Raw genomic sequence first — 26,368 nt, 5'->3', positions numbered from 1 at the left:
CATGATCCCATGAATGTAGAATGCCAGAAGTGGAAGGGACCTTGGAATACAAAAGTGCTAGAGCTGGGAAGGATGGGAGAATCCAATTTATTTCAATAGGGATTTTATTCCATGTTCATCGGTACCTTGTACCGATGTACTTAATAAGTGTTTATTGCATTAAAGCTCTTATTTTGTTGAAGGCACTGGATGGAGATACAAATATGAAAATGATACCATTCTTCCTCTCAATCAAGTAGTCAATCAATAAACACTTCTTAAGTACCTACTATGTGCCAGACACTGTGCTAAGTGCTGGGGATACAAAAGCAGCAAAAGACAGTAGTGCCCTCAAGGGGCTCACAATTTGATAGGGGAGACAACATGCAAACAAATATATACAAAGCAAGATAAATACAAGTCAAAAAGGAAATAATTAACAGTAGAATTAAGAGAGGTTTGGAAAGGCTTCCTGTAAAAGACAGGCTTTTAATTGGGTCTTAAAGGACACCAGGGAACTCATGGTCTACTTGGGGAGATAAGATATGTCCATATTTATGATTAGGCTAGGGTGAGATGGAGAGGGGTGGCAAAGTGAGATCCAAAATAAGTACTCTAGGAAAGTCTGAGGAGGGAGAGACCACTGAACAGCCTGCAAAAGTAAAAGTTTTATGGAGTGGGGGTGGGGTTTGAGCAGAGCATTCAAGAGGAGGATTTTGAAATCTGGAGAGATGAAAGGCTGGCAGCTTACAGGACTCCATAGAGCTGGGAAGTAGCAGGTGGGATTTACATCAGGTAGTTGTCCAGTTTGGCAAGAAGGTAGAATGTGTGATGGGGAGTAAATAAGGGTTGAAAGGTGAGTTGGGGGCTTAAAGGTGGGACTGAAGAGGTCAGGTTTTATCCTGGTAAAATAAGGAAGCCACAGAAGGATCTTCAGAAGACAAGTGACTTAGTCAGACCTGTGTATTAGGACGATTATTTGTACCTTTATGTGAAAGATGGGTTGAAGAGAGGAGAGGTTATAGGCAGAGAGTCCATTTAAAAAGATTGTTAAAATAGCTGTGGAGGTAGATGTTGAGGGACTGGACTAGGGAGGTGGCCATATTACTAGGGAGGGAAGGGGTTACATGTTGGAGACATTGTTGGAATTAAAATGAATAAGGCTTGACAACATAATTTGTGGCTGTTGAGGTAGGAGGAAGAATCAAAGATGACTCAGGATTAGGAAACTAGTGTTACCCTCAACAGAAATAGGGAAACTGGGAGGATGAGAAGGTTTTGGTAGGAGCAATGATAAAACCATAGAGTGTCACAGCTGGAAGGAACCTTAGAGATCATTTAGGCCAACTTCCTTATTTCACAGGTAGGGAAGCAGAGGTCCATGGGAAGAAGTAATCTGCTTAAGGTTAATTTAACAAGTTCAATTCAACAAACTTTTATTAAGCACTTACTATGTGCTTAGTTCTAAGTTAATTCATCAAATTCAATTCCACAAACTTTTATTAAGCACCTACTATGTGCTTAGCTCTAGGCACATGAAAATAAATGAATATATTGTCTTTGAAGCTCACAGGCTAATGTTAGGGAAAGCTATGTACAGGCATGACCCTGATACAGGGGAAACTATGATAAATGGTAAGGCCAGGCAAAGTCTACAAAAAATGGGAGGAGTGGATGTGGATAGGGAAGCCTCCATATGGGACTAGAGGATTTGAATTGGGCATTGAAGAAAGGGAGGGAATCAGAATAATTTATGCAATGATTTTAATAAGGTAAAAGAAAACAACTTTGAAACATTTACTTCTGATCAATGACCAATCAATGACCAATTGTGACTTCAGAAGACTAATGATGAAGCATGTTTTCCACCCCTTAGCAGAGTGGTGATGGACTAGAGTGAAGAATGACTCATGAATTTTCAGATGTGGCCAATGGGTAGATTTATTTTGCTTCACCATACTTGTTCTTTACAAGGGAGGGCTTCTATTGGGGGAGGGGGAGGAGTTGATGGCTAATGATAGTGATGAAAAAAAAAAAGAAAGAGCATTAATGAAACATTTTTTAAACATGCAGGAAAGAAGGAAGTTCAGAAGGAGGTAAAGACAAGCAGGGTGGTCATCATACTATTATATTAAATTTAACATGTATCCACAGCTGTTTGTTACAGAAGCTTACAATTTCATATACGGTCCTCTTTTTTGTTCTCTTTAGTATATTGAAATGTTTGTTAAGTTTATAATAAAACAGAAAAAGTCTTAAAAGGAAAAGAAGGGACTTCCACAGACCTAATAACTGGGGAAAGGAGATATACAGCCTATTCAAAGCAGCCCTGACAAAAATAATGCAAGGTGTAGTTTGACTTCTGTACCTTTTTGTACTCGCTTGCCCAATTCAGTAAACAGCATTTAGAAATAATCAGCACCTAGCCAAGTTGGATGCTGGACCCTAAGGGTGATAGAGGTGAATAATACTGCCTCATTCTCAAGAATCTCATATTCTAGTTGGAGTAAAAAGGCTAGGACACAATCCCCCTGCCTTTTTTGATCTGGACTTGTAACTTCATTGGTATACAGAAATTCTTACCATGTGATGTCTGCAGCTTATCTGAACTAGAATCCAGATTTTTCTGACCCTAGGGATGACTCTCTATCCACCTTGTCATATTCTCAATTCAATTCTGTAGACATTTATTAAGCAACTACTACTTGCCAGATACAATGATAAGTCCTAAGGATAAAAAAACCAAAATGAATGTCCCTGTCCTCAAGGAGCTTATATAAAAGTGGGAGGAAACAGCACATGTACAGACAAGTAAATTCAAAGTACTTGGTGGTAGAACAACTGGGAAAATTAGGAAGTGCTTCTTGTAGGAAATAGTGCTTGAGCTGAGAAAGGGGATGTGAAAGATGCGGAAAGAATGTGACAGGATTTGGAACCAGATTGGGAGGGATTTTAAATGCCCAAACAGGAGTTTTTATTTTATTCTAGAGGTCATAGGGTATCACTAAAGCTTCTTGAGCAGGACAGTAATGTGGGCAGAGCTGTGCTTTAGGCATCCCCATTGGGTAACTGAATGGAGGATGGAATGAAGTGGAGAGACTGGAGGCAGGGAAACCAATTCGGAGATGATGAGTGCCTGAAGTAGGATGGTGGCCTGTGATTAGAGAGAAAGAGATTGATATGAGAGATGGTGGTAAGACTGAAAAAACCTAGCAACTGATTGAATAGAACCATATGTATTGGATACGTAACAACAGCTATATCTAACTCTATCTATCCCGTGTGTGTGTGTGTGTGTGTGTGTGTGTGTGTGTGTGTGTGTGTGTGTGTGTGTTGCCTGTCTGGATAGCTAGGTGGTCCAGTGTATAGAGTGCTGGGTCTGGAATAAGGAGACCTGAGTTTAAATGTGACCTCGGACACTTGCTAGCTTTATGACCCTAGACAATTCACTTAACCTCTGTCTGCCTTAGTTTCCACAACTGTAAAATAGGGATTTTAATAATAGCACTTACCTCCCATGGTTATTGTGAGGATCAAATAAGATAATATTTATACAGTATACAGTATATTGTCTGGCATGTAGTGGCTTATTTCCTTCCTCCTTATTTCTCAATCATCTATCAATGACTTGTAACACCAATAACTACAATAAAAATAGAACTTAGGGCTTAAGAGAGGTATGGACCAAGTTATTTTGGGGGAGGGGTCAAAGGAGAGAGAGATTTCATGGAGGAGATGTGAATGTGAGAGATATGTTTAAGGGTTAACTAGTTCAGTTTGATGTAAATCACCCGAAAGAGAGTGGTATGATGACATAAGGCTAGAAAGTTAAAGGAGCTGCAGATTGTAGGGAACCTCAAGTAAAAATTAATCAATCATCATGAATTTGTTAAGCACCTGATATGTTCTAGGCAGTTAGGTACTGGGGATAAAGGTACAAAGAATGAAACAATCCCTTCTTGTAAAGATAAAGTTATAAATGGGAAGGCAGGTACATATAAACACATATACAGCATAAATAAAAATTAATAAATGCAAATCTACACAAAGAAATTAAATACAAGGTAGTTTGGGAAGGAGGGCACTAGCAATCAAAGGACTGAGGAAAGGCTTCACAAGGCATTTGGATTTTATTGAGGGGAGAGGAATAGGGAGCTGGGCCTTTAAGTATGGGAGTAAAGTGAGTGAGAAGGATCGGAGGCCCAAATCATTCTCATTTCAGACCTCGACTTTTCTTCTTAAGGTTCCTAGCTTAGTTCCAGTCCACTCATAGGCTCCTCCTATGTCTAACTTAGATGTCTACTCAGACATGTTTGCAACACAGTATTCTAGAACTCAAAATCATCACTCCTTTTCTCCCCCCAAATTCCCATCCCCTCTTCTGGGCTGGATCGAGCTCTTTTTTTGGAGGTGCCCTAGTGAACTCCTTCACATTGAGGTATTAATAACTGATAACAACAGGCTTGATTTCCCCTAGGGCAATGTGCACTTGAAAAGAGGAACAGAGAAAGGTAATGCTTAACTTGGGAGAGGGAGGTGGATTTTTGGATAGATGTCTATGAAAATAAGGGAGATATTTTGGTATTTTGGGTTGGAGGGGATTCTTCACGTCTCTTGAATCCATCCGCAAAGTCCTTTGTCTCCTCTGAAGATCATCCCTCTCCAAAGCTTGGCTTAGTGGAAAGAGTAGTGGATTAGAAGTCAGGAGACCTGGGTTCCAGTCCCAGCTCCATGGCTCAATAGCTACTTGGTCCGGTTACTTCCCCTACCCAGGCCTCAGTTTCTACCTGTAGCAAACTATGGTTTTGTATTATACTTTGTCCAGGGGCCCTTGAAGCTCTAATATTCTATATCCTGCCTTCTATGGTCTCTTGCAGCTCTGACATTCTGTGTTCTAGCATTCAGTATATTAAGGTCTACTCCCTTCTGGCTGTACTGGTCTATGGTTCTGTCTTAGACATCAACCTTGCTTAGAGCCTAAAGGAAAGGGCAGATGCTAGGATGTTTGAGTGAATATCTCAGGGGCAGGTTGATTGAGCCCCTTTGGGTTGGGCTAGAATCTTTCAAGGGCTCCCAGCTCTGGACTCAGCTACAGCCAATAATCTCTCTGGACAGTTTAGTGGCAGCAAGGGACTGGTTAACAATTTTCTCTGTCTGGTGGGGATTAAATAAAACCTGTTGCCTTTGTTCCTTCCCACTCCAGCTGTTCACCCACCAGTGATGTTGTCATAAAATTTACATAACGAAATTCCAGTTCATATAAAAGATTTTCTTAGAAGGAGCATGCAGATGCTGGTGATTGGGGCCTGGGAAAAAGTTTAACAGCAGTGATACGCATGAGAGGGATGAGTAAGCTGGAGTGAGAGGTTGGGTTGACTTCCTACGGTGATAAGAGCTCAGATCTATATTTCCAGGAAGATGATTTACAAGCTGCTTCTGTCCCAAATGCCTGAGAAGTAGACAGTGTGAGGATTGTGGCCCCCTTTTTACAAAGGAGGAAATTGGTATTTATAAAGGAGAAGTGACATTCTCAAGGTGGCCCAGGGAACTGGGGGGGGGGGCACAGTTGGGGCTCAAACCCAGGTCTCCTATTCATAGGTTTATAGGCTTTAGAGTTGGAAGAGATTGGCTTATATGGTTTGAACCATTTCCCCTTCCCCTTTCCAGTGGAGAAAACTGAGGCCCAAAGAGTTTAGGGACTTGTCTAAGGTCACACAAGTTGTAAATAGCAATAGTGTGAGATTCAGACCTAATTAATCTGACTCCAAATCCAGGACTCTTTCAATTACATCCCAATACAGATTTTTTCACTATACAAGGCAGCCTCTGTGTACCAATTCTATGCCTAGGGCACAAGAATAGAGCTGGGAATGAAGGCAGGAGGTCTGACATTTTAAATCTTTGGGGCTTGTAAGAAGGTAAACTCAGACTTTCTTTTTCTATCCCTTTAGGATAATCTCTTGTGCTTCTTCCTTTTTCAAATGTTATCGTCCTTGATTTCTGTGCGTTGGACCAGAATTGTTAATTCCTGGTTTATAGATGAAGAAAGAGACCTAGATTTGGGGAAGTGACTTACCCAAGGTCATATAATAAGTTAGTGGGGACTTGACCTTGGTGTTCTTTTAATTAGATAACTCTGCCTCTTGTAAGGCACAGTGATTATTTCCCTGCAGAAGAGTGGATTGTTTTGTAGTCTCCAGGTCAATAAAGGCTCTTTGAGGAAATGTGAGGAGTGAAACCCTACATTAGATATGAGAGTACATATTACCATGGGCTGAGTTTCTGAGGTAGGAGGGGGCTGGTAGGAATTAAAGGATTTAGAACCAAAATAGACCTCAGAGATCTAGTCTAGTCCCTTCAAATGATATTTTTAGTTTTCTTAATACCTTTTTGGTTTTATTTATGTCACAGTCTCTTCCTGATCTATGCTCCCAACCCTCTTACTATAATAAAGAAAAACAGTTAAGTAAAACCAACTGACCCAGAAATGATCAGATGAGGTATACAGCATTCCACCAGGTAGTCACAATCTCTATATTGAGAGGGAAGTATACTACATCAGACAATGCAGATTAGACTTCATTAAGAGCAATACTACATGTAGAGAGCAGAAACTGAAAGCCCTACCCACTGTAGCACCCTGGGCAGGGGTCTGCGGGAGCAGCTCGATAGCTGGAGAGAACTGATTGTTACATTTTCAGCATGAGCATTTACGCCTCAGAAACCTGCAAATGCTCCAAATCAGGACTTGATTGATTGTTTTGTTGATTGCCTAGACTTAAGAAAGTGATGGAGAAAATATTAATGATTCAGATTAAACTTAAAAGTGTCGTGGGTACATTTCACACACACACACACACACACACACACACACACACACACACAGAGCCAATTGTTAAGCGTTTATCAGCACACTGCTGGTACTGGTCATATAGCATGTAGACTATGAGGTTCGGATCTGGGCATCACATTTTAGGAAGGACTTTGATAAACTAGAGGAGTGCCATCAGGATGGTGAAAGGCCTTGAGATTGATAGGAGGCATGGAAGGAAGGTGAGGAGCTAGGGAAATTGAGACTGGAGAAAGCTTGGTGGTGGGGCATGAGAACGACCTTAAAGAATATATAAGGCCTTCATGGGGATTTGTCACATAGATTTGTTCTGTTTGACCCCAGAGAGCAGAGCTTAGAGAAGTCGGTAGACATTGCAAAGAGATAGACTAAGGCTTGATGTCAGGAAAAAAATACCCTAGCAATTAGAACCATGGAACTAGAACCAGGAAAATGGGCTATTCCACTAGAACTCTTTAAAGTAGGGTTAGGTGGCACAGTGGATAGAGTGTTGGGCTTGGAGTCAGGAAGACCTGAGTTCAAATCCTATCTCACACACTAGCCGTATAACCTTGGACAAATCACTTAATCTCTGTCTGCCTCAGTTTCCTTAACTATAAAATGATAATAATAATGACACCTACCTCCCACGGTTGTAGTGAGGATCAAATGAGATAATATTTGTAAAGCGCTTAGCACAGTGCCTGGTGCAGAATAGGTGCTTAACAAATAGAGTTGTTTCTTTCCTTCCTAAGGTTGGATGATCACTTATTGGGGGTATCCTTGGTCTGGTTGGACTTATTAGCCCCTGAGGTTCCTTCCAATTCTGAGGTTCTGTGAATCTGTCTGTCCTGGACCTCTTCATCTGGGCTAAAGATCGTTGAATTTAATTTGAATTCAGAGGGCTTATAAAGTTTCATTTCTCAAGTGTAGAGGCAACTGAGCCAAATTTACAAAAATAAGAGCCATTCCTCAACTGATAAATGATCAAAGGATGTGAAGAGTAAATTTTCAAAAAAAGAAATCAAAGCTGTCAATAGTCATATAAAAATGCCTTAAATCACTAATAATTAGAGAAATGCACATTAAAACGACTCTGAGGTACTATCTCACGCCCATTAGGTTGGCTAAGATGACAGAAAAGGAAAATGGCAAATGCTGGAGGGGAAATAGAAAGATAAGTACCCCAACAATGCACTGTTGGTAGAGCTGTGAAGTAGTTCAGCCGATCTGGAGAGGAATTTGGAAGTGTACCCAACGAGCTATAAAACTGTTCCTACTCTTTGACCCAGCAATACTTCTACTGAGTCTGTACCCCAGAGAGGTCAAAGGAAAAGGAAGTGGACACATATGTACAAAAATATTTATAGCAGCTTTTTTTGTGGTGGCAAAGAACTGGAAACTGAGGTGATGCCCATCAATTGGGGAATGGCTAAACAGGTTGTGGTATATGATGGTGATGGAATATTGTTGTGCAGTAAGAATGACAAAGGGGATAGTTTCAGAAAAATCTAGGAAGACTCATATGCACTGATGCAAAATGAAGTGAGAACTAGGAGAATATTGTACATGGTAATGGCAGTATTCTAATGATAATCAATTGTGAAAGACTCTGGTCAATATAATGATCTATGATAATTCTAAAGAACTTGTAATAAAAAATGCTACCTACCTCCAATGAGAAAACCAATGAACTCTGAGTATAGATCAGCATATTTTCAGATGCCTTAAAAGTGTCTAAAGTGTGTGTGTGTGTGTGTGTGTGTGTTTTAAGTATGGTACTGTAGTAATTGTGTGTATTTTCTTGGTCCTATTTTCTTTGCTTCATATCAATTTGAGTCTTAACGAATGAATGCATTCTCCATATTTGCTATTTCGTAGGAATAGTGATTAGGCCACATTAGAAATGTGGTTTCATTGGTATAGCAGACTAGAGGAGGAAACTCTATATTTTAAAGTCTTCAAGAGTTGCCCAGAACATTGCACAGTGGAAAGTATGGCGTATTTGGACTCAGAAACCTTGATTTGAATCCCAATTACATTTCTTCCAACTTCTAAACTTTGGGTAAATTACTCCCCCTCTCTGGGCCTCAGTTTCCTCATCCCTAAAATGATAGGGTTTGGACTAGAAGATCCAATGACTTGCCCAGGGTCACACAGCCAGTATGTGCCAGAAGTAGGATCTGAACCTTTGTCCCCCGGCTCTTCCTTTCTACTACATTATGCCATCTCTCATTGTTTCTTATGGTACAATAATATTCCATTGCCTTCATATAGCTCACAGTCCTTCATAGTCATTGCTTCTCATGGTATAAGAAGGCCCCACTGCATTCACATACCACAGTTTATTTAGAAATTCACCAACTGATGGGAACCCACATCATTTCTAGCATTCTGCTATAACAAAATTGCTGATATGACCGTTTTGGTATCTACGGGATCTTTTTTTCAGTCTTTGACTTCTGTAGGTTATCTGCCTGGTTGTGGGATTATGGATATGATCGTTAGTCACCAATATATGAATAGTATGTGTGATTAAGTTTAGTTAATTATGAATAATTTAGCAGCTTTTCTCACACAACTTCATATTGTTTTCCAGAGCAGTTAGACCAATCAACAATTCCAGCAGTTAATTAGTGTGCTAGACTTCGTATAGTCCTTTCAACATTGACTATTTCTATCTTTGACCACCTATGCAAATTTGAAAGCTGTGAAGTTACACTCCAGTGCTGCTTTAATTTTAAGTTGCTTTAAATTAAATTTTAATTTCATTTCTTAATACTAGTTATTTGTACCTTTTTATAGGCTATTGATTGTTTGCATTTCTTCTTTTCAAAATTATTCATATCCTTCAACCACTTAGCTATTGGGAAATGACTCTTAGTTTAATATAAACTTAATTTGTATTAAAACATTCTGAAGTTATGTGAGAAAAGTTACTAAATTATTAATCTATGTGTGTGTATATGTACACACATACATAACATAATATCATATATATCTTACATAATATGTTTCAGTTCCACATGTATCTCATATATCAGACTTTTATCAGAGATGTTACATACAAAAATTCTGTCCTCTCCCTCCCCTAATCAACAGCTTCCCTTTATTTATTCTGGTTGCATCGATTCTGGTTGTGCAAAAGATTTAAATTTTGGCGATTTACCCCAAGATAGTGAGTAGCTTGTGAGAGTGGCACAAGTGCTCACAAAGTTGTAGAATTGGGTCTTGATTAGGAGGAATCTCCATGGCTTCCTATGATTTGCCCAGGGTCACACAGCAGTATGATATCACCAAGAGAAAGGGTGTAGAAGGGAGCCCAAAAACGTCTTGGAAGAAGTCCTAGTGGCTTATGTTGTTCAATAGTTTCAGTTGTACCTGACTCTTCATGACCCCATTTGGGATTTTTCTTGCCAGAGATACTGGAGAGACTTGCTCTGTTTTCTTCTCCCACTCATTTTACAGACAAGGAAGCTGAGGCAAACAGGGTTAAGTGACTTGCCCAGGGTCACACAGCTAGTAAGTGTCTGAGGCCGGATTTGAACTCAGGAAGATGATCCTTCCTGCTTTTAAGCCCAGTGCTCTATCCACTGTGACACCTAGCTGCCCTGGTTTACAGAATTTTTAAGAAAACAGGCCTAGAGAGGGGAGGAGAATAAACCCTGACCTATCTTTTGGCTTGACTCCCCTGAGAGAGATTCAATTCAATTCAAAAAGTATTTATAAAGTGCAGTGAAATGTACTAGGTGCTGGGGATCCAAAGACTAAAATGAAGAAGGCCCTGCTTTCAAGGAGTTTATATTCAAATAGGGCGTATAACATAGAAATAGAGTAAACAGAAGATCATTTGAGGAGGGAGAGAGTGCAAAGAACCAGGAGGATCAGAACAGGCTTCCTAGAATAGAATAGTTGGTGCCTTGAAGTTATCCTTGAAGGAAGACCAAGAGTTCGAAGAGGTTGAGCTGAGGAGGGGATGGATGTCAAACATGAGAGGCAGCCTGTGGAGAGGCACGTGGGCAAAGGCTGGAATGCAGAGTTCAGGGAGCAGCAAGCAGGTTAGTTTTGGCACATGAAAGGAAGTAATTGGAAATGAGCCTGGAAAGGTAGACCAGAGCTCCTCTGTGAAGGACTTTAAACACTAAGGAGAGAAGTTAATATTTTATCTTCCAGGGAATAGGAAATCACCAGAGACATTAGAGAAGGAGGGTCAACATGATTAGACTTATGCTTGGGGAAAAAAAGACTTTTTTGCATCTGTGAAGGATGGAGCAAAGCAAGGAGAGACTTGAACAGAGACCTTTGATTGTGAAGCTATTGCTGTGGTCCACGTGAAAGGTGATAAAGCCTTGAACTAGGGAGGTGGCCGTATGAGTGGAGAAATGAGGATGGACGTGAGAGATGTTAGGGAAGTGCACTGGAGAAGATCTGGTAACTGGTGACATGTGGGGGGGGGGAGAAGGAGAGTAGGAAGTTGAGGATTATCATCTTCTTGACTAGAAAAATGGTGTTGCCCTCAAAAGAAACAAAAGCTTTGGAGACCTCATGGGTTTAGAGTGGAAGATGATACCGTCTATTTTGGATCCGCTGAGCTTGAGATGTCTATGGATCAAGCAAGTGGTGGTATTATCACTGAGAAGAAAGTTTGGAGCTGGACGTTTGGGCGTGTAGAGATGATAAGCGGATCCATTGAGGTTCCTATATTCCTGTACTTGCCTAAGGTCATGCAGCCAGTATGAAATCACCAAGAGAGGACACAGAAAGGAGAGAGGATGGCTCAGGAAAGTCTTGGGGAAAGTGGCTTGTGGTTCACAGGACTTGGAGAAAAGTGAGGCAAAGTGTATTGGCCATGATCATATTGCCAAAGTCATAGAAGGGAATGTGGTACAGTGGAAACTTGTATGTTTAGAATGAGAGGACCTTGGTTAAATATCTCAGTTCTGCTGCTTACAACCTGTATGACTTTGGGTGGGTCACTTGATCTTTCTGTCAAATAAGGGGCCTAGACTAGGGAACCTCTCGGGGCCCATTTAGCTCTAAATCTATGATTCTATGATGCTATGTGATGGTAGACCTAGATTTCCAATACCAGTTTCTTGAAACCTAGGTCAGGGAATTCCTGTTATGCAATCCTCTGTACCATAATAGTAGTAGCTGGCATTTACATAGTACCTACTGTGTGCCAGGCACAGCGCTAAGTGCTTTACAAATGTTATCTCATTTGATCCTGAAAGGTAAGTATTATCCCCATTTTATAGAGGAGGAAACTGAAGCAAACAGAGGTTAAGTGACTTGCCCAAGGTGACACAGCTGGTAAGTGTCTGGATTTGAACTTAGATCTTTCCGATTCCAGGTCCAAGACTCTATCTACTGCACTGTTAGCTGCCAATTAGTCATTGTCCTCCAAGTGTATCACCATCTTTTCCAACCAACAATAACTAGCCTCCATCATGGCACTTTAAATTTATAAAATGCTTATCATATGCTGCCTCATTTGAGCAGTACAGCCACCCTTTGAGGTAATTGCTGTAGGTACTCTTGTAGCCACTCTATAGACGAGGAAACAGAGGCTGAGAGAGATTAAACCAGTCTTTCTTTCAGGGCTGCTTGTTCTGAACTCCCCTATGTCATAGGAGAGCCTGACTTGTCACAAGAGCCTCAGGGTCCAGCTCTACCATCTCAAGGGTGACCCTGAATGAAAGCCCATCATTAGCCCTGTGGTACTTGGGGTCCCTTATGCTGCAGAAGCCCAGAAAAGAAGCCATTTAGACTCATAGACTATTAGACATGGATGACTATGCTCCGAGGGAAGAGGGTTATCCTATTTCTGGGAAAATACTTGCCCATGATCTGATTTCTTTTCATCCTCACCTACTTTTTCTCCCCTGACACCCTAATTATGCCATTTGGGATCTCAGGATTTAGATCTGAAATGTATGTTAGAGACCATCGAGGTCCAGCAGCCTTCATTTTCCTATTTCAAATGAGACATTCGAGGCCTAAGAAGCTGAAGGACTTGTCCAGGGTCACACGGGCAGTAGGAGGTAGACAGGATTGGCTCTAAATCCATTACACCACTTAGTCTCCCATTTCCTGCAAAGATAAGCTTTTTTTGTCTTCATCATTGAGGTGGGGACCCACAATCATCCTTCCCCAACTTTCCCTCTCCTTGAAATGTCTGGGTCTGGAGTTTTAAAAATAACCTGTCCCCGTTCTGCCTCACCCTCTTCAGTCAAGTCCCCCTATTCTAGAGGAAAGGTATTCTTCGTACTCTCAGTTAATTCACAGTCTCTCCCACCCCCACCCCCACCCCAGGGAGCCGCTCCGAGCATCCGTCCTTGTCGAATTCCAGAGGTAGCCTAGCAACAGCCTCATTTCCAGAGTGAACCCCGGGCACCTAGAGCTAACCCATTTTACAGCCCTTTTCCCCATCGCTCATGGCCGTCATCCATCGTCACCCACCATCCTGGTCCTGGCTCCCTCGGCGTCCTTTCCCCCCTCCCCCATTAGATCCCACACTGGGCCGCTAGCCTAGCTTCCCTCTCTCCGGTTCTGCCCACCCCCCTCCAGCACCCAAGCCTGCGTCCTCACCCCAAACCTCTCCCCAACACCCATCTCTCACAACCTCCCCCGAACCAACAGCATTTCCATAAAATCTGGGTACTTTGGCTAATCCCTTTTCTGAACTGTAATTTCCCCCGAGGCCTCTGTCAGTTGGATGTGGATTTCGGTAGGATTTAAAAATTTTTTTTTAAAGGTAGAATTATGGGGTCAGCACTTGTTACCGACTTCTGCAGGCGGTGAGATCTATTTTAGATATATGGTGGGATTAAAACAGGGGGGGAGCAGATTTAATTAAGTTGCTAATATTTAAAGAAAATTGATGAACTCCTGGTTTACGAGGGGCTCCAACATGAGAGCCGCTCTCATTAATGGGGAGCGTTTTGATTTGATCTCCTTTCTGGTTAAATCCCGGAGTCGTTTTATTTGTGTATCCACGCTGTCCATTTAATTGTTTTTAATAAGGAAAAACGTACCTCTGTTCGCATTTAATTTTGATTTAATTAGGAGGAAGTAATTAATGGGCTCATAAATCGCACTTTTCAGCCCCCCAGGGAGAGGCCAACTACAGCTCTGGTATATTTCCCATTGTTGGTGGGTGAGGGGTGGAGCTTAGAGGGCCTCTGCCCAAGCCTTTCCCCTGCTCTGGAGCTGGGCTGGGGTTGAGCTGAGAAGAGCCAGGCTCCAGGGATGGAACTATGCTCAATGGTCAACACAGTAGGGGAGAAAGGAGCTGTCTATAAGCCCCTCTTCTGCCTCCTCCCCCCAATTTGTTTTATAACTCTCCATGTATTTATCTTATAATGTTATATATTGTGGCTATCTGTGCTGGCATCCTAACTTCTATCAAACTATAAACTCCAGGAGTCAAACTTTGTGTGCTTTGCAGTGCCAAGCACTACTCTGCACACAGTAAGTGCTTAATAAATGTCATTTGTATGGTACAAATCAGAATACGCCAAGGACATTGGAGGAGTACAAAGTACCAGATGATGGAGAGATCCCTTCCACCTAGGGGGAATCAGACATGGCTTCCTGGAGGCAGTGACATTTGAGCTGAGTCTTGAAGGGTGGGGTGGATAGGTTGTCAAGATTAGGGAGGAAGATCTGCAAATATTAGATCAATTCTCCTGAACAGGTGTAAGCAGGAGGGTGGGAAGACTAAAGAGATCTGTCTTTCATGCAGTGGAAGGAGCCCTGGATTTGGAGTGGAGAGAGCTGGGCTTGAATTCTGACTCTGCCTACTTGTTTATGTGACCTTGGGTAGGTCGCTTCATTTCTTGTCCTTCTCCTAAATTTCCTTCTTGGTAAAATGAAGGGCTTGGATTAAATGACCTTTAATGACCCCTCCAGCTCCAGCACTGGGTCCTTCCAATGACCTTCTTAGGTCCCATCCTGATGTGAGATCTTTGATGAGATGGTAGTTGTTGAAGGATGGAAGTATGTTTTTATGATTACTATGTGGAAGAGACACAGTAGCCAAAAAAGCTGGGCTTATTTAGGAGAGGCCCAGTTTCCAGAATGAGGAACCTGATTTATAGTATTGAGTTTGGTTCTGAGTAACTGGTGCCTTTGAGAAAGGACACTGAAGAATTGTAGACTATCCAGAGGAGAGCAACTAGCCTGATAAGGGGCCTGGAGTCCACACCATATGAGGTTAGAATGGAAGCTTCACGAAGGCAGGAACTATTCCCATTTTTGTCTTTTTAGCCCCAGCACCTAGCAGTGTGCCTGGAACATTGTATATGCTTAGCTGATTGAAGTAACTGGGAATTCTGAGCATGGAGAAGAGAAGACCAAGGGGAGACATGATACTTGACTATCTGAAAGACTGTCATGTGAAAGGATTAGACTTGTTCATTTTGGCACCAGAGGGCAGGACCAGGAAGGGTGTGTAAATGTTCTGGGCAAATTTCAGTTCAATGTAAGAAAAAACTTCCTTCTAATTAGAACCATCCAGAAGTGGAATGAGCTTCCCTGTGTAGTAGGGAAGTCCATGTCATACTAGACCTTCAAGTAAAGGATGAATGATCATTGAGAATAGTGGAACAGAATTATAGATTTTGAGCTGGAAGGGACCCCAAAATTGAGAAAACTGAGGCCCAGGATCCCACAGTTAGTAAGTGGCAGAAGCTGGATTTGAACTAAGGTCTTGTGCCATGATGATTCCGCCTAAGGTACAGGGTTGACCTAGGTGTCCTTTCTGCTCTATGATTCCAAGAAGATCATTGATGCCCATGTCCAGTCTCACATGAGGGCAATAAATTAGAGGTGATTCCTCAGTCATGGTCTCTCTGTCTACCTTCAGCTCCTGTGAGTTTCTCCCTTATCTCCCAGAGAAAGGGACTATAGATGTTTATTCACTGAGGCTGGGTTTGGAGCCCCACCAGGTTAATCAAAGGTGGATACGGTCTCTGGTTCCTGGGGAGCTTAGAGTCTGAAGAAAAACTTCCAACAAAGACCCACTTAGAGAAAGTCATTTCTGCCAAAAAGCTCAGGTTTCTCTATGCCTGGGAAGATTTGCATCTGTTCACTCTGATTTTGCTGCTGGAGCCAAGACATCCACTTTCTGGTGTGTCTCCCTCCCCAGAAGTCTCCAGCTCTTTTGCCTCCAAGCTGTTTCAGAGATAAGTCTCCCTCCAGTGTTGGGACCTTGGCTGGAGACAAGAATACAATACTCTCCAGAGGTACCTCCAGAAAAATAATAAAAACTTAACATTTATCAGAGAGCTAGAGCTGGAAGGGACCTTTAAAAGATAGAATTTCTGAGCTAGAAGAAACCTTAAAATACATAAAATAGAACTTTCTTCTGGAAGGGGCCACAGTGCACAGAATGTTAGTGCTATAAGGACTCCAAAAACATAGAATGTCAGAGCTGGAAGAGACGTCAGAACATTTGATATAGAATGTTAGTCCTGGAAGGGACCTTAGAAATAAGAATTTTATAGCCACAAGAGGGTTTATGGATCATCTAGTCCTACCTTCTTGTTTTACAGGTAAGAACACTGAGGCCTAGAAAGGGGGAATAATTTGTCCAAAGTCACATAGCAAATTAGGGTTAGAGTTAGGAATAGAACCTTGGTAATCATCTAGACCTCTTAGCACCCTTTACGAAGGCTCATACAATACACTGAGGTAGATAGTACCAGTTTTACCCCCATTTTAGAGGTAAGAAAGTTAAGGCACAGGTTTAATAACTTGCCCATAATAAGTAGCAGTTAAAAATGAAACTCAAACCTGGGTCTCTTGACTCCCAGCCTTTTCGATGCTGTAGGCTGCCAAATCCAAGGTCCCGGGAGCCAGAAGGAGAGAGCAAGCCCTATTTGGTTCTGTAGTCCCTGGAGATCTGACCATCAATCTTAGAGTGAGCTCCAGTTTGTAAATTGCAATAGAACAACAGTGACATCACCTTTAAGTTGTCTCCCTTTCCCCCCTCCCTTTTCCTTGCAGCCTCTAAGGTCCATTACAGGTGATCCCATCTGACTTAAGCCCAGTGTTCATTACTGCCCATCGCCTGAGGGAGAACTGGTGTGAAGGATATTCCCCATGCAAAAACTGGGGCTTCCCAGGTCCTTCTCCCCAACCTTGGAATCCTGATATTCAAGGCGGTTGACTGGAAAGGGCCCTAACCTTCTAGCAATCCTGGATTCTAATCTGAGCTCTGTCTCTAGAATGCTAGAACTTTAGGGCTAGAATGGATCTTGGGAATAATTCTTTGCATCCCTCTTATTTCACAGAGGAGGAGACCCACCAGGGTAGAGAAATGCTACTCTCCCCTGATATTCTGAATTTGGCTAAGAGCACATAAACCTAGGACTAAAACCCTGGGTGCTTGACTCCAAGCCTAGTGTTCTGGAGACCACATAGCACTACCTCCTGAACAAACTTGCAGGATCACAGGCTTTAGAGTGAAAAGGACCTTAGAGGTCAACTCATCCAATGCATTCATTTTACTGATGGGGCAAGTGAGTTGAAATGATGTAGCCAACGTGGGTAATGATGTGGCTAATCAGCCTCTAAGCTGGAATTTGAATCTAGGCCTTTTGATTCCAAATTCAGATCCCTCTTCTCTACGTCATGAATTTGCTATGTCATCTTGGGCATCTTGACCTCTCTGAGCCTCAATTTCCCTCTTTGTCAAATGAAAGCTATTGGAACATATGCTCTAGTGGTCCATGGGGAGATACCCCAACTCCACCCAACGAGAGGACAAATGAGATGAAGCCGTCATAGATGGGAAAAAAAGCAGCCCACACCACCTAGGTCCTGGGTATAAATTCTGTCTGGTGGAACTGTGTGTCTGAAAGGTGGATTATAGAACTGCCGTTTGGAAGATTGAATGGCCCATAAACATTTTCATATTTCATTAGCCGATTAATGGACGTCTCTCTTTTTTTGGCAACTTTGCTGATTCTCAGCAGAAATCGCGGGGAGTAAATGGTGGCGTCGGGTGGAACCTTTCCGGGTCCCCGTCCCCTTATAGATTGCCCCAATTAATGCCCGTCTTGGGCTCCACCGAGATGCATTCTTCCTGTCCAGTTACTGTTAATAGATTTCTCATAAGTGGCTGGATTGTAAAAACCTCATAACTCAGTTTAATGCCACCAATAAAATTATCTCAGGACGGTCGGCCCTGAATCACTGGCGGTTCCCGGGGATGAGAAGGCCTGTCTTTCCTGTTTGCTATTTACCCTTTCACTCCCTCCCTCCATGGAGAGAGGTAGGGATTGGAAGAGAGAAGCCTGGGGTTTCCCCCATCCATCCTAGCATCACAACTGGACTGAGTTTCAGGGATGGGAGGACTTTGCTCTGGGCACTCCTTGGCCACACAGTAAGGGCAGAACATAACAAGAACCTGAGAACTGCCTGGGATTCTGGGGGGAAGGGAACATATTTGCCCTTGAGGATGATGGAAGGACACATGTTCTGCCGCTTTAAGGGGAACCTGTCCTACGGACCCTAAAGCAATAGGAGAATTTCCCTTGTTTTCTTCTTTTTCCTCTCCTCCTCCCAGTCACTACCTCATAAAATTGGGCCTATGAGGTGAAGTCTCCAAGTTAACACCATAGAACAGGTGGCCCATGGCCCCTGTGGGAGGCTCCCTGTGTCTCAGGCTCTCATCTGCCAAGTGCTGAGGCCTCAGTTACCATCTCAGGGCCAGCCCCAACACCCCAACCATTATACAGTGTAGTTAAAAAGTGGCCCAGAAATCAATAAATCTGGGTTTTATTCCTAGCTCTGCTATTAATTTGATGTGTGTAACCCAGGTCACCTCTTGATGGGTCTTGGTTTCCCCTTCTGTAAGATCAGGAAGATTGGACTAGATGATTCCTGAGTTTCTTTCTAGCTCAAACATTCTGTGTTCTAAGGCAAGGAGGTTTCTAACCTTTCTGAGTATGAGAACCCTTTCTAAATGTCAAAAAATTTTGCAGACCCCCCACATGATGGCAGTTGCATTCACACTGCATATTTTGTTGGATCTAAATAAAGATCAAATTGACAGTGCTGGGTGCACATATGGATTTGAACACCCCTGAGAATAACTATGGGTTTCCTGGGGAGTCTTCAGCCCACAAGTTGGGAACACTGTCACAGAATTCTTTCATGCTCTAACTTTCTATGTTCTAAGGGCTCTTCCAGATCTAATATTCTGTGTTCTAGTAAAGTTCTAGAAATCTAGGACTGTTCCTCCAAAGTGCTGTCTCCCCATATGTGGTTTAACCCAGACCGTTCCAAACTCATTCTGACTGTTCTTCACTATACAATTCATATTATCTGTGACCATATCTGCTTTCTAATTCTTTTAACTGGTTTATTTGTTCCTATTCTGTGAGAAGGAAACTAGAGTATAGCAGTGAGTGGTACCGCCTCTGGCCACAGAGTCGATGCCTCCTTCCAAGCAAGCCTGTGGCCACTGGAATCCTTGATGGTTCTGCCCCATATCATAGGCTCCTGAGGTGCTGCCAGGCTAGCTCTGGGAAGGCTGTTTGGATTTGGCTAGGAGCAGCCACCCAGCTGTTCCTTCTCTTCCTCCTAATAGCCCAGGATGAATAGTTGTGCTGAGTATAAACAAAGAGTCTTCCATCCTCAAAGCCTCATTTCAGATTATTCAGTATAGAAGAGGCTTGTAATCAGAAGACCAGCTCTGTCACTTCCTACCTGTGTGACCTTTGATGAATCATTTCCTTCTCCGTAAAATAAGAGGGTTGGGCCAGGTAACCTCTAAAGTCCTTTCTAGCTCTAAGTCCCACCTCTTCTAAGAAGATGGCCCTAGAGATAGAGAGAAGTGATGCTCGAGACTGAAACGTATGTGTGCACACATGGGTGTGTGCATGGAGGGAACGAACAGTTGCGATAGCTACTACAAACTACAAAAAGTAGTTTGTCCTCTCTTCAGCAACCTGTTTTCCCCTAACCCTCAACCAGGCAGGCAGCAATAAACTTTCCCAAACGACTCTAGCAAAAACTCAGTAAGGTGAAGACTGGGGGAGGTTAGGGCTTGGATCTGGACGGACACTAGGAGCTTTGGCTGAGAGCTGAAGGCCTATGAATCTAGAGGGTTTAGGAAAGGTATTCTTAAAACCTGTTTGTTTCATAAATCCTGCTGGCATTCTAGTAAAGCCTAAGGACTCTTTCTCAGAATAATATATTTTTAAACGCATAAAATAAAATACATGGGATTACAAAGGAAATCAATTATATTGAAATATGCTTACCAAAATATGCATTTTTAAAAAACCACCAAATTCATGGATGCCAGGTTAAGAACCTCTGGTCTAGGTGACTTTGACCACCCTTTGGGAAGGCTAGGATTCCCCATTTACTCTCTCAACCTACTCTCCTATGCCCCTGAATGTATGGATGTGCTTGTTTAAGATTTAGGCCCTGTTCATTCTTCAAAGTCCAGCTCAGGTGCTCCTTCCCCTGTGAAGCTTTTCCCTGACCATCCCAAACAACAGTAAGCTGTCTCTCCTTTAAATTCCCGACAACGCTTAGATTCAAGACCACCTAGTTCGGTCGTCAGTCATTTTTATAATTATTTCTTCTGTGTAAATTTTGCATCTCCATTCCCAGATTCTTTGAGAGCCTGGATGGTGGTTTGTTCTTTTCTATCTTCTACTGGCCGCTCCCCACCCCCACCACAGGGCTGAGCACACAGTAGGCATCCAGTGAATAGTCATTAGTTGTGCCATGGACCCTTTGACACTGACATTCAACAGGCATTTACTGAATACCTACTATGTTCAGAGTCCCGTGCTGGGCCCTGGAAGGATATGCAGAGTTTAGATAAGACGTGTTCCCTGCTGTGGGAGTTCTCAGGCTAGCAGCAAGATAAGACATACAGAGCATTACGTGGTGAGTGTATTAGAGGGGTGCAAAACAGGTAAGTAAGTGCATTGCAGAAGTACGGTAAAGTAGGCCATTTCTGCCTGGGGCATTGGGGAAGATTCATGGGGGAGATGTGGTTGGAGCTGAGCTTCAAAGGAGTTATTGGAATTCATCAGGCCAAGTGAGAGAGAGAGAGAGGGAGGGGAGGGCACTCCTTCCAAAAGGTTACTGAGGTAGTAAATTTCCAGAGCTGGAATTCAAATCCCAGTTGTCTGATTCCTAATCCAGGGTCCCTTCTGCCACATTGCACTGCTTCCTCATCTGTCTCTGATTGATTGTATGACCTTGGGTGATTCCTTTTCCTTCTCTGGGCCTCGGTTTCCTCCTCTGCAAAATGAGAGGGTTGGACTAGAAGAGCTTCCCAGAGATACAGACCCTCCTCTCAATTCCCAATCTCTCCCCCTCCCAGGCTATACTTTGTTCCAACCATGGTAGAGGAATGATGTTGGCTACATCAGCCTTATCCCCCTCCTTTCCCTTTCCCTCCCCATCTCATCTCCTCCATTCATCCCAATTCTGCGTTTCTCTTTATGCAGGATTGAGCCTCTCCTGTGGGCTTAGCCTCCTTAAGGAGAAGAAACATCCCTCTAGGAGCTTGTAGTCCCATGGATGAGATAAGGCTTACGTGAAACAGTTAAGTTCCAGTACAAGGGTGTGAATGATTTACTATCAGCATGAATGATACAGACAGTAAGTGCTACAGGAGTTCAAAGGCAGAAGAGATTATGTGGGCCACAGTGGTGGGGGAGGCCTCACCGAAGCCCAAATGCTCAGCCCAGCCTTGTAGGATGGGAAGTTTCTTGGAAGAGGAAGGACTTAGCTGGGCCTTATAGGATCCTAGGATTTGGAGCTGCCAGGGATCTGAGAGATCCAGATGCAATCTATCATGTTCAGCCACTATATTTTACATGTGATGAAACTGAATCCCCAGAGATGGGACTTGCTCAGGGTCACACGGGTAAAAAGGCAAAGCCAAGATTTGAACCCAGAGCTTTGGAGTCTAAAACCAGTGCTTTTCCCTTTACATAATGTAGGGTTTGGGGAGGAGATGGAGACATCAGAAGCAAAGGCTTAGGGGATCAGGGGTGAGCGTAAAGCATGTGGCAAACCATCCCTCAGACGGATCAGCTCAGAAACCCTCTCTTGGAAGCATAGACTCTGAGAGTTGGAAGAGACCTCAGAAAGCATCTTTTCCAACCCCTACTCAAAGCAAAAATCCACTGTGTCCTTAACGGGGCAGTCATCCAGTCTCTGCTTGAAGATCACTAGCAACTGGAGACTCACTATCCCATAAGACAGCTCATTCCATTTTTAGACAGCACCAGTTATTAGAAAACTCTCCCATATATTAAGCTGAAATTTGCCTCCCTGCAACTTTTCTCCTTGGTCCTAATTTACTGGAAGATAGATTTTGACCCAGAAGGACTCAGACCCTGTCTTAAATGCTTGCTGGTTGTATGATCCTGGGTAAGTCTTTTGGTCTCTTTGAGCTTCAGCTTCCTCAACTACAAAATGGGGGCCTGTATGTCAGACTCAGTGGCCTCCAAGGTTCTCTTCTAACTCTCAATCTATGACCTGTGACCTTCTGGTCCAACCCCTTCATTCTGTAGCTGAGGCTCAGAGAAACAGTGATTTACCTAAGGTTACACAGGTCCCAAGTAGCAAAGCTGGGATTTGAACCCAGTTCCTCTCACTTTAAATCTTCTGACTCTTCATCTTCTCCAATATTCCCTGTGGAGCCACAGAGAACAAGTGCATCCCACTCATGTGACTTAGAGCCCAGTGGATGAATTTGACAAAAAACCACTCCACAAGATACATGTGTATTAGAGAAGCAGGAAGTACTGCTAGAGGTCTGCAGTGTAAAGAATGGGGTGAGAGAAGGTCACTACCCAGTGTAGATGCTTGATGAAGAAACAGAGGAGGTACTTCTAAGTCTCAACCCAGTGCCCTTCCCTCTATATGCTGCAGGGTGTTTGGTGGCCTTTAAGGGATGGAGAGTGATTACTATATGCCACTCAATAAGAACAAAGAAAATCCTTGTGTCCCCCAGGCCTTACACAAGTCCTGTAGGATTTTACTGGATAGAGTCTTGGAAATGGGTTTTATGAGCATAGACTGACAATCAAAAATTCAAATTTCCTAACCGTAAGTCAGATAGTTAGTTGACATCAGGGACTTTGAGTTAGAACCAGTGGGAAAGAATCAAAAGAGAAAAACTTCGAGTTTTGGCTGACATTTTTTATCTGCCTGGATGGGTTTAGTGGTTCAGAGCTCTAGGCTATATATATATGTGCACTAAAGGTTAATTCGGTCTTCCTTTGCCAGGGAGTTTACTAGTCACTCCATCCCTGCTCGTTATTCTTGTTGTTTAGTCATTTTCAGTTGTGTCTGACTCTTCCTGACCCCCTTTGGGGTTTTCTTAGCAAAGATACTGGAGTGCTTTGCCATTTCTTTCTCCAGCTCATTTTACAGATGAGGAAACTGAGGCAAACAGCATGCGTGTGTGTCTGTGTTGTTTCTCTGGACAGCGAATGCTTATGGTAAGGGTTCAACTGCTGTGGTTCAGTTCGAGGGAAGGATGTGGGAGGGACAGATTATAAATGTAAGCACACAAATAATTAAACAAAAAAGAAAAATAGGACTCTCAATTGTAGAAAATGTAAACTCCTTGAGGGCAGGCGGGTTTCACTTTTGTCTTTGTATTTCCCACTCTTAGCTCTGTGCCTAGTACAAAGGCGGCTCTTAAGAAGTGTTTGTTGATTGGCTGATTGAGGAGCCAGACTTTTTACTTAATAAGCAGTAAGGAACTGGGGAACTGGGGGGGAGGGGCAGAGGTTTAACAGAAGAGTATTAAGCCCATATCTATGCACAGGAAACAGGAATCTGCTAGTATCTGAAGCAGGGATTGGGGGAGGGAGGGAGCAGAGGCACAGAGATCTTTTAGAAATCTTTTGCAGCGGTCTGGAGAAAGGGTAGAGGGCTTTTGTGAGGTGGTTTAAATTCATTCAACAAAAGTTTGTTATCCACCACTGAGTCCAGAGCCCTTCGCTAAGTACTGGAGGAGATGCGAAATTTAGACAAGGTCTGGTCTCTGTGTTAGTGGAGTTTAATAATAATAATAATAATAATAATAATAATAATAATATAGCTAACATTTGTATAGCACTTTAAGGTGTGCACAGTGTTTTACAAATATTATTGCATTTGCTCTTTACCCTGGGAAGTAGTTGGTATTACCATGCCCATTTCACAGATGATGAAACTGAGACAGACTGAGATTAAATGACTTGCCCAGGGCACTTACTAGTGTAGGAGGATATACTCAGGTTATTCTAATTCCAAGTCTAAGTGCTTTATCCAATGGACTGTTTAGCTACCTCTGTTTACAATCCAGTAGGAAATATGAAACATACCTAATGGACAGTAATACATGCTGTGTGTAACACAATGCCTTGTGATGTTTCCCTAGGGAAAATGACTTGACTGGGGAGATCAGGAAAGGCTTCATGGAGAGGTGGCTTTAGAGTTGAGATTTAAACAACAGGAGGAATACAACAGTGAAGGCGCTTAGTATATGCTTGGCACGGGGGATACAATGACAGGTCATAAGCAGTCATTTTAAGAGGCAGTGTAGCCTAGTAGATAGAACACTGGACTGGGAGTCAGAAAGACTAGGTTCCAATTTTATATCAACATTTTGCTAGAGTTGTGACCCTGGACAAGCTTAACCTCTGTCTACCTCATTTTCCTTATCTGTAAAACAGAGATAATGATGTCACCAATGCCTCCTCTCCTGTGTCGTAAGGATCAAATGAGATTTTATATATATATATATATATATGTATGTGTATATATATATATATACATATATATATATATGTCTGTGTGTATGTATGAGTGTGTGCATATATATGTAAATAGTGCTTTGCAAACTTAGTGCCAGATAAATAAGCACGAGCTCTTACCAGCCATGAAAAGCAGGGTTGCACAATGGGTAGGGCTCGTTGGATGACCTGGTTTTGAGCTCCAGTCTTACTGGATACTTGCTCGTGTGACACTGGGTGAGTAATTTCACCTCTTATAGGGTCTTTAATGAGAACTTAAAACACCAAGCAAATGTAAAGTGGTGGTGGTGGTCTAATGACAAAATAGGACTCAGACCCTGCTCTCAAAGAACTTACAGTCTAATAAGCTATCAAATGAGACCATGGTGTTGTTCAGTTGTGTCAGATTTGAACTCAGGAAGATGAATCTGCCTGCCTCCAGGCCTGGTGCTCTATCCACTGTGCCACCTAGTCCAAATGAGACAATGTTTGAATAAATGTACCAGTCAGTGTAAGGAGATTATTACCTTCCTTGTGACCTCAGACATTTAATAGCTGTGTGACTCTGGGCAAGTCACTTAACCTTGTTTGCCTCAGTTTCCTCATCTGTAGAAGGAGCTGGAGAAGGAAATAGCAAACCACTCCAGTATCTTTGCCAAGAAAACCCCAAATGGGGTCATGAGGAGTTGGACATGATTCTGTCTCCTCTTTGACCTCCCCACCCCCCTTTCCCTTACATACAGTGTTTCCTCTCCCTCTTTGCAGATCCATTCTGATTCTGATGAAGGTGATGGCTCTATCAAATACACCATCTCTGGGGAAGGGGCCGGGACAATCTTCCTGATTGACGAATTGACCGGTGACATTCATGCCATGGAGCGGCTCGACCGAGAGCAGAAGACCTTCTACACACTCCGGGCCCAGGCACGGGATCGGGCCACAGACCAGCTCCTGGAACCAGAGTCCGAGTTTATCATCAAAGTCCAGGACATCAATGACAGCGAACCTCGCTTCCTACAGGGCCCTTACATTGGCAGTGTGGCTGAGCTCTCGCCCATAGGTAGGTGAGGAGGGTCTGTATGTGCCACTTGGTTTCTCTCTGTGTCCTTCAGCACATATGTCTCTGGGAGCCTGGTCTACCTCTCTGGGAGGGCCTAAACCCTGGAATATTCTGCTTGTGGCTCTGGCTTCCTGGGCACTGGTTGGCAGGTTGTGGGAGGGTGTTCCTTGTTGGAGAGAGGGAGGAACTGTAATGTGGTGACCTTAGGACCCCCTCTGCTTGGGATGTGAGGGGAGCCACCCAGAGCTCTTGGACTGGGTAGGGCTATTAGAACTTCCAAATGCTACAGCTCTTTGCTCCTGTTGGAGGGCTATTAAGAGGATCATTTGCTGCTGAGAGAAAATAATGGGAGTGTAGACATCCAGACACATACATACACTCAGTGACTCAATTATATCACAGACATGTTTGAGATACATAATGACACATAGAGAGACTGAATCTCCTGTCCAGAGACACTCAGAGATCACATACACTCACATAGAGACATATACCAAGACTCAGAGAGACATACACATAATCATGTACTGAGACACATAGATTCAGAGAGACAGACTCAGACAGAGGAAACAGATGGAAAAAGTACAAGCATTTATTAAGTTCTTCCTGTGTGCTGGGCACTGTGTGAAGCAGTGAGGATACAACGAAAGGCAAAAAAAAAACCCATGCAGGGAGCTTATATTCTAATAAGGAAGACAGTGTGCAAATAACTATGTACATATG

General features: G+C 42.9%; 1 protein-coding gene across 1 annotated transcript in view; it reads left to right on the top strand.

The window, feature by feature from the left end:
- The window catches only part of CDH22 (cadherin 22), a 145,071-nt gene that overhangs the window by 46,330 nt on the left and 72,373 nt on the right, over nucleotides 1-26,368 (top strand). Inside the window, exon 3 of the mRNA XM_036748020.1 lies at nucleotides 25,351-25,645. Within this exon, the coding sequence (XP_036603915.1) occupies nucleotides 25,351-25,645 (295 nt within the window). The remainder of the gene's footprint in view (nucleotides 1-25,350; nucleotides 25,646-26,368) is intronic.

The sequence above is a fragment of the Trichosurus vulpecula genome, chromosome 3 (assembly GCF_011100635.1).
Source record: "Trichosurus vulpecula isolate mTriVul1 chromosome 3, mTriVul1.pri, whole genome shotgun sequence".
Taxonomy (NCBI): domain Eukaryota; kingdom Metazoa; phylum Chordata; class Mammalia; order Diprotodontia; family Phalangeridae; genus Trichosurus; species Trichosurus vulpecula.
Note: the sequence above shows the minus strand (reverse complement) of the source record. Positions and strands in the feature narration are given on the sequence as shown.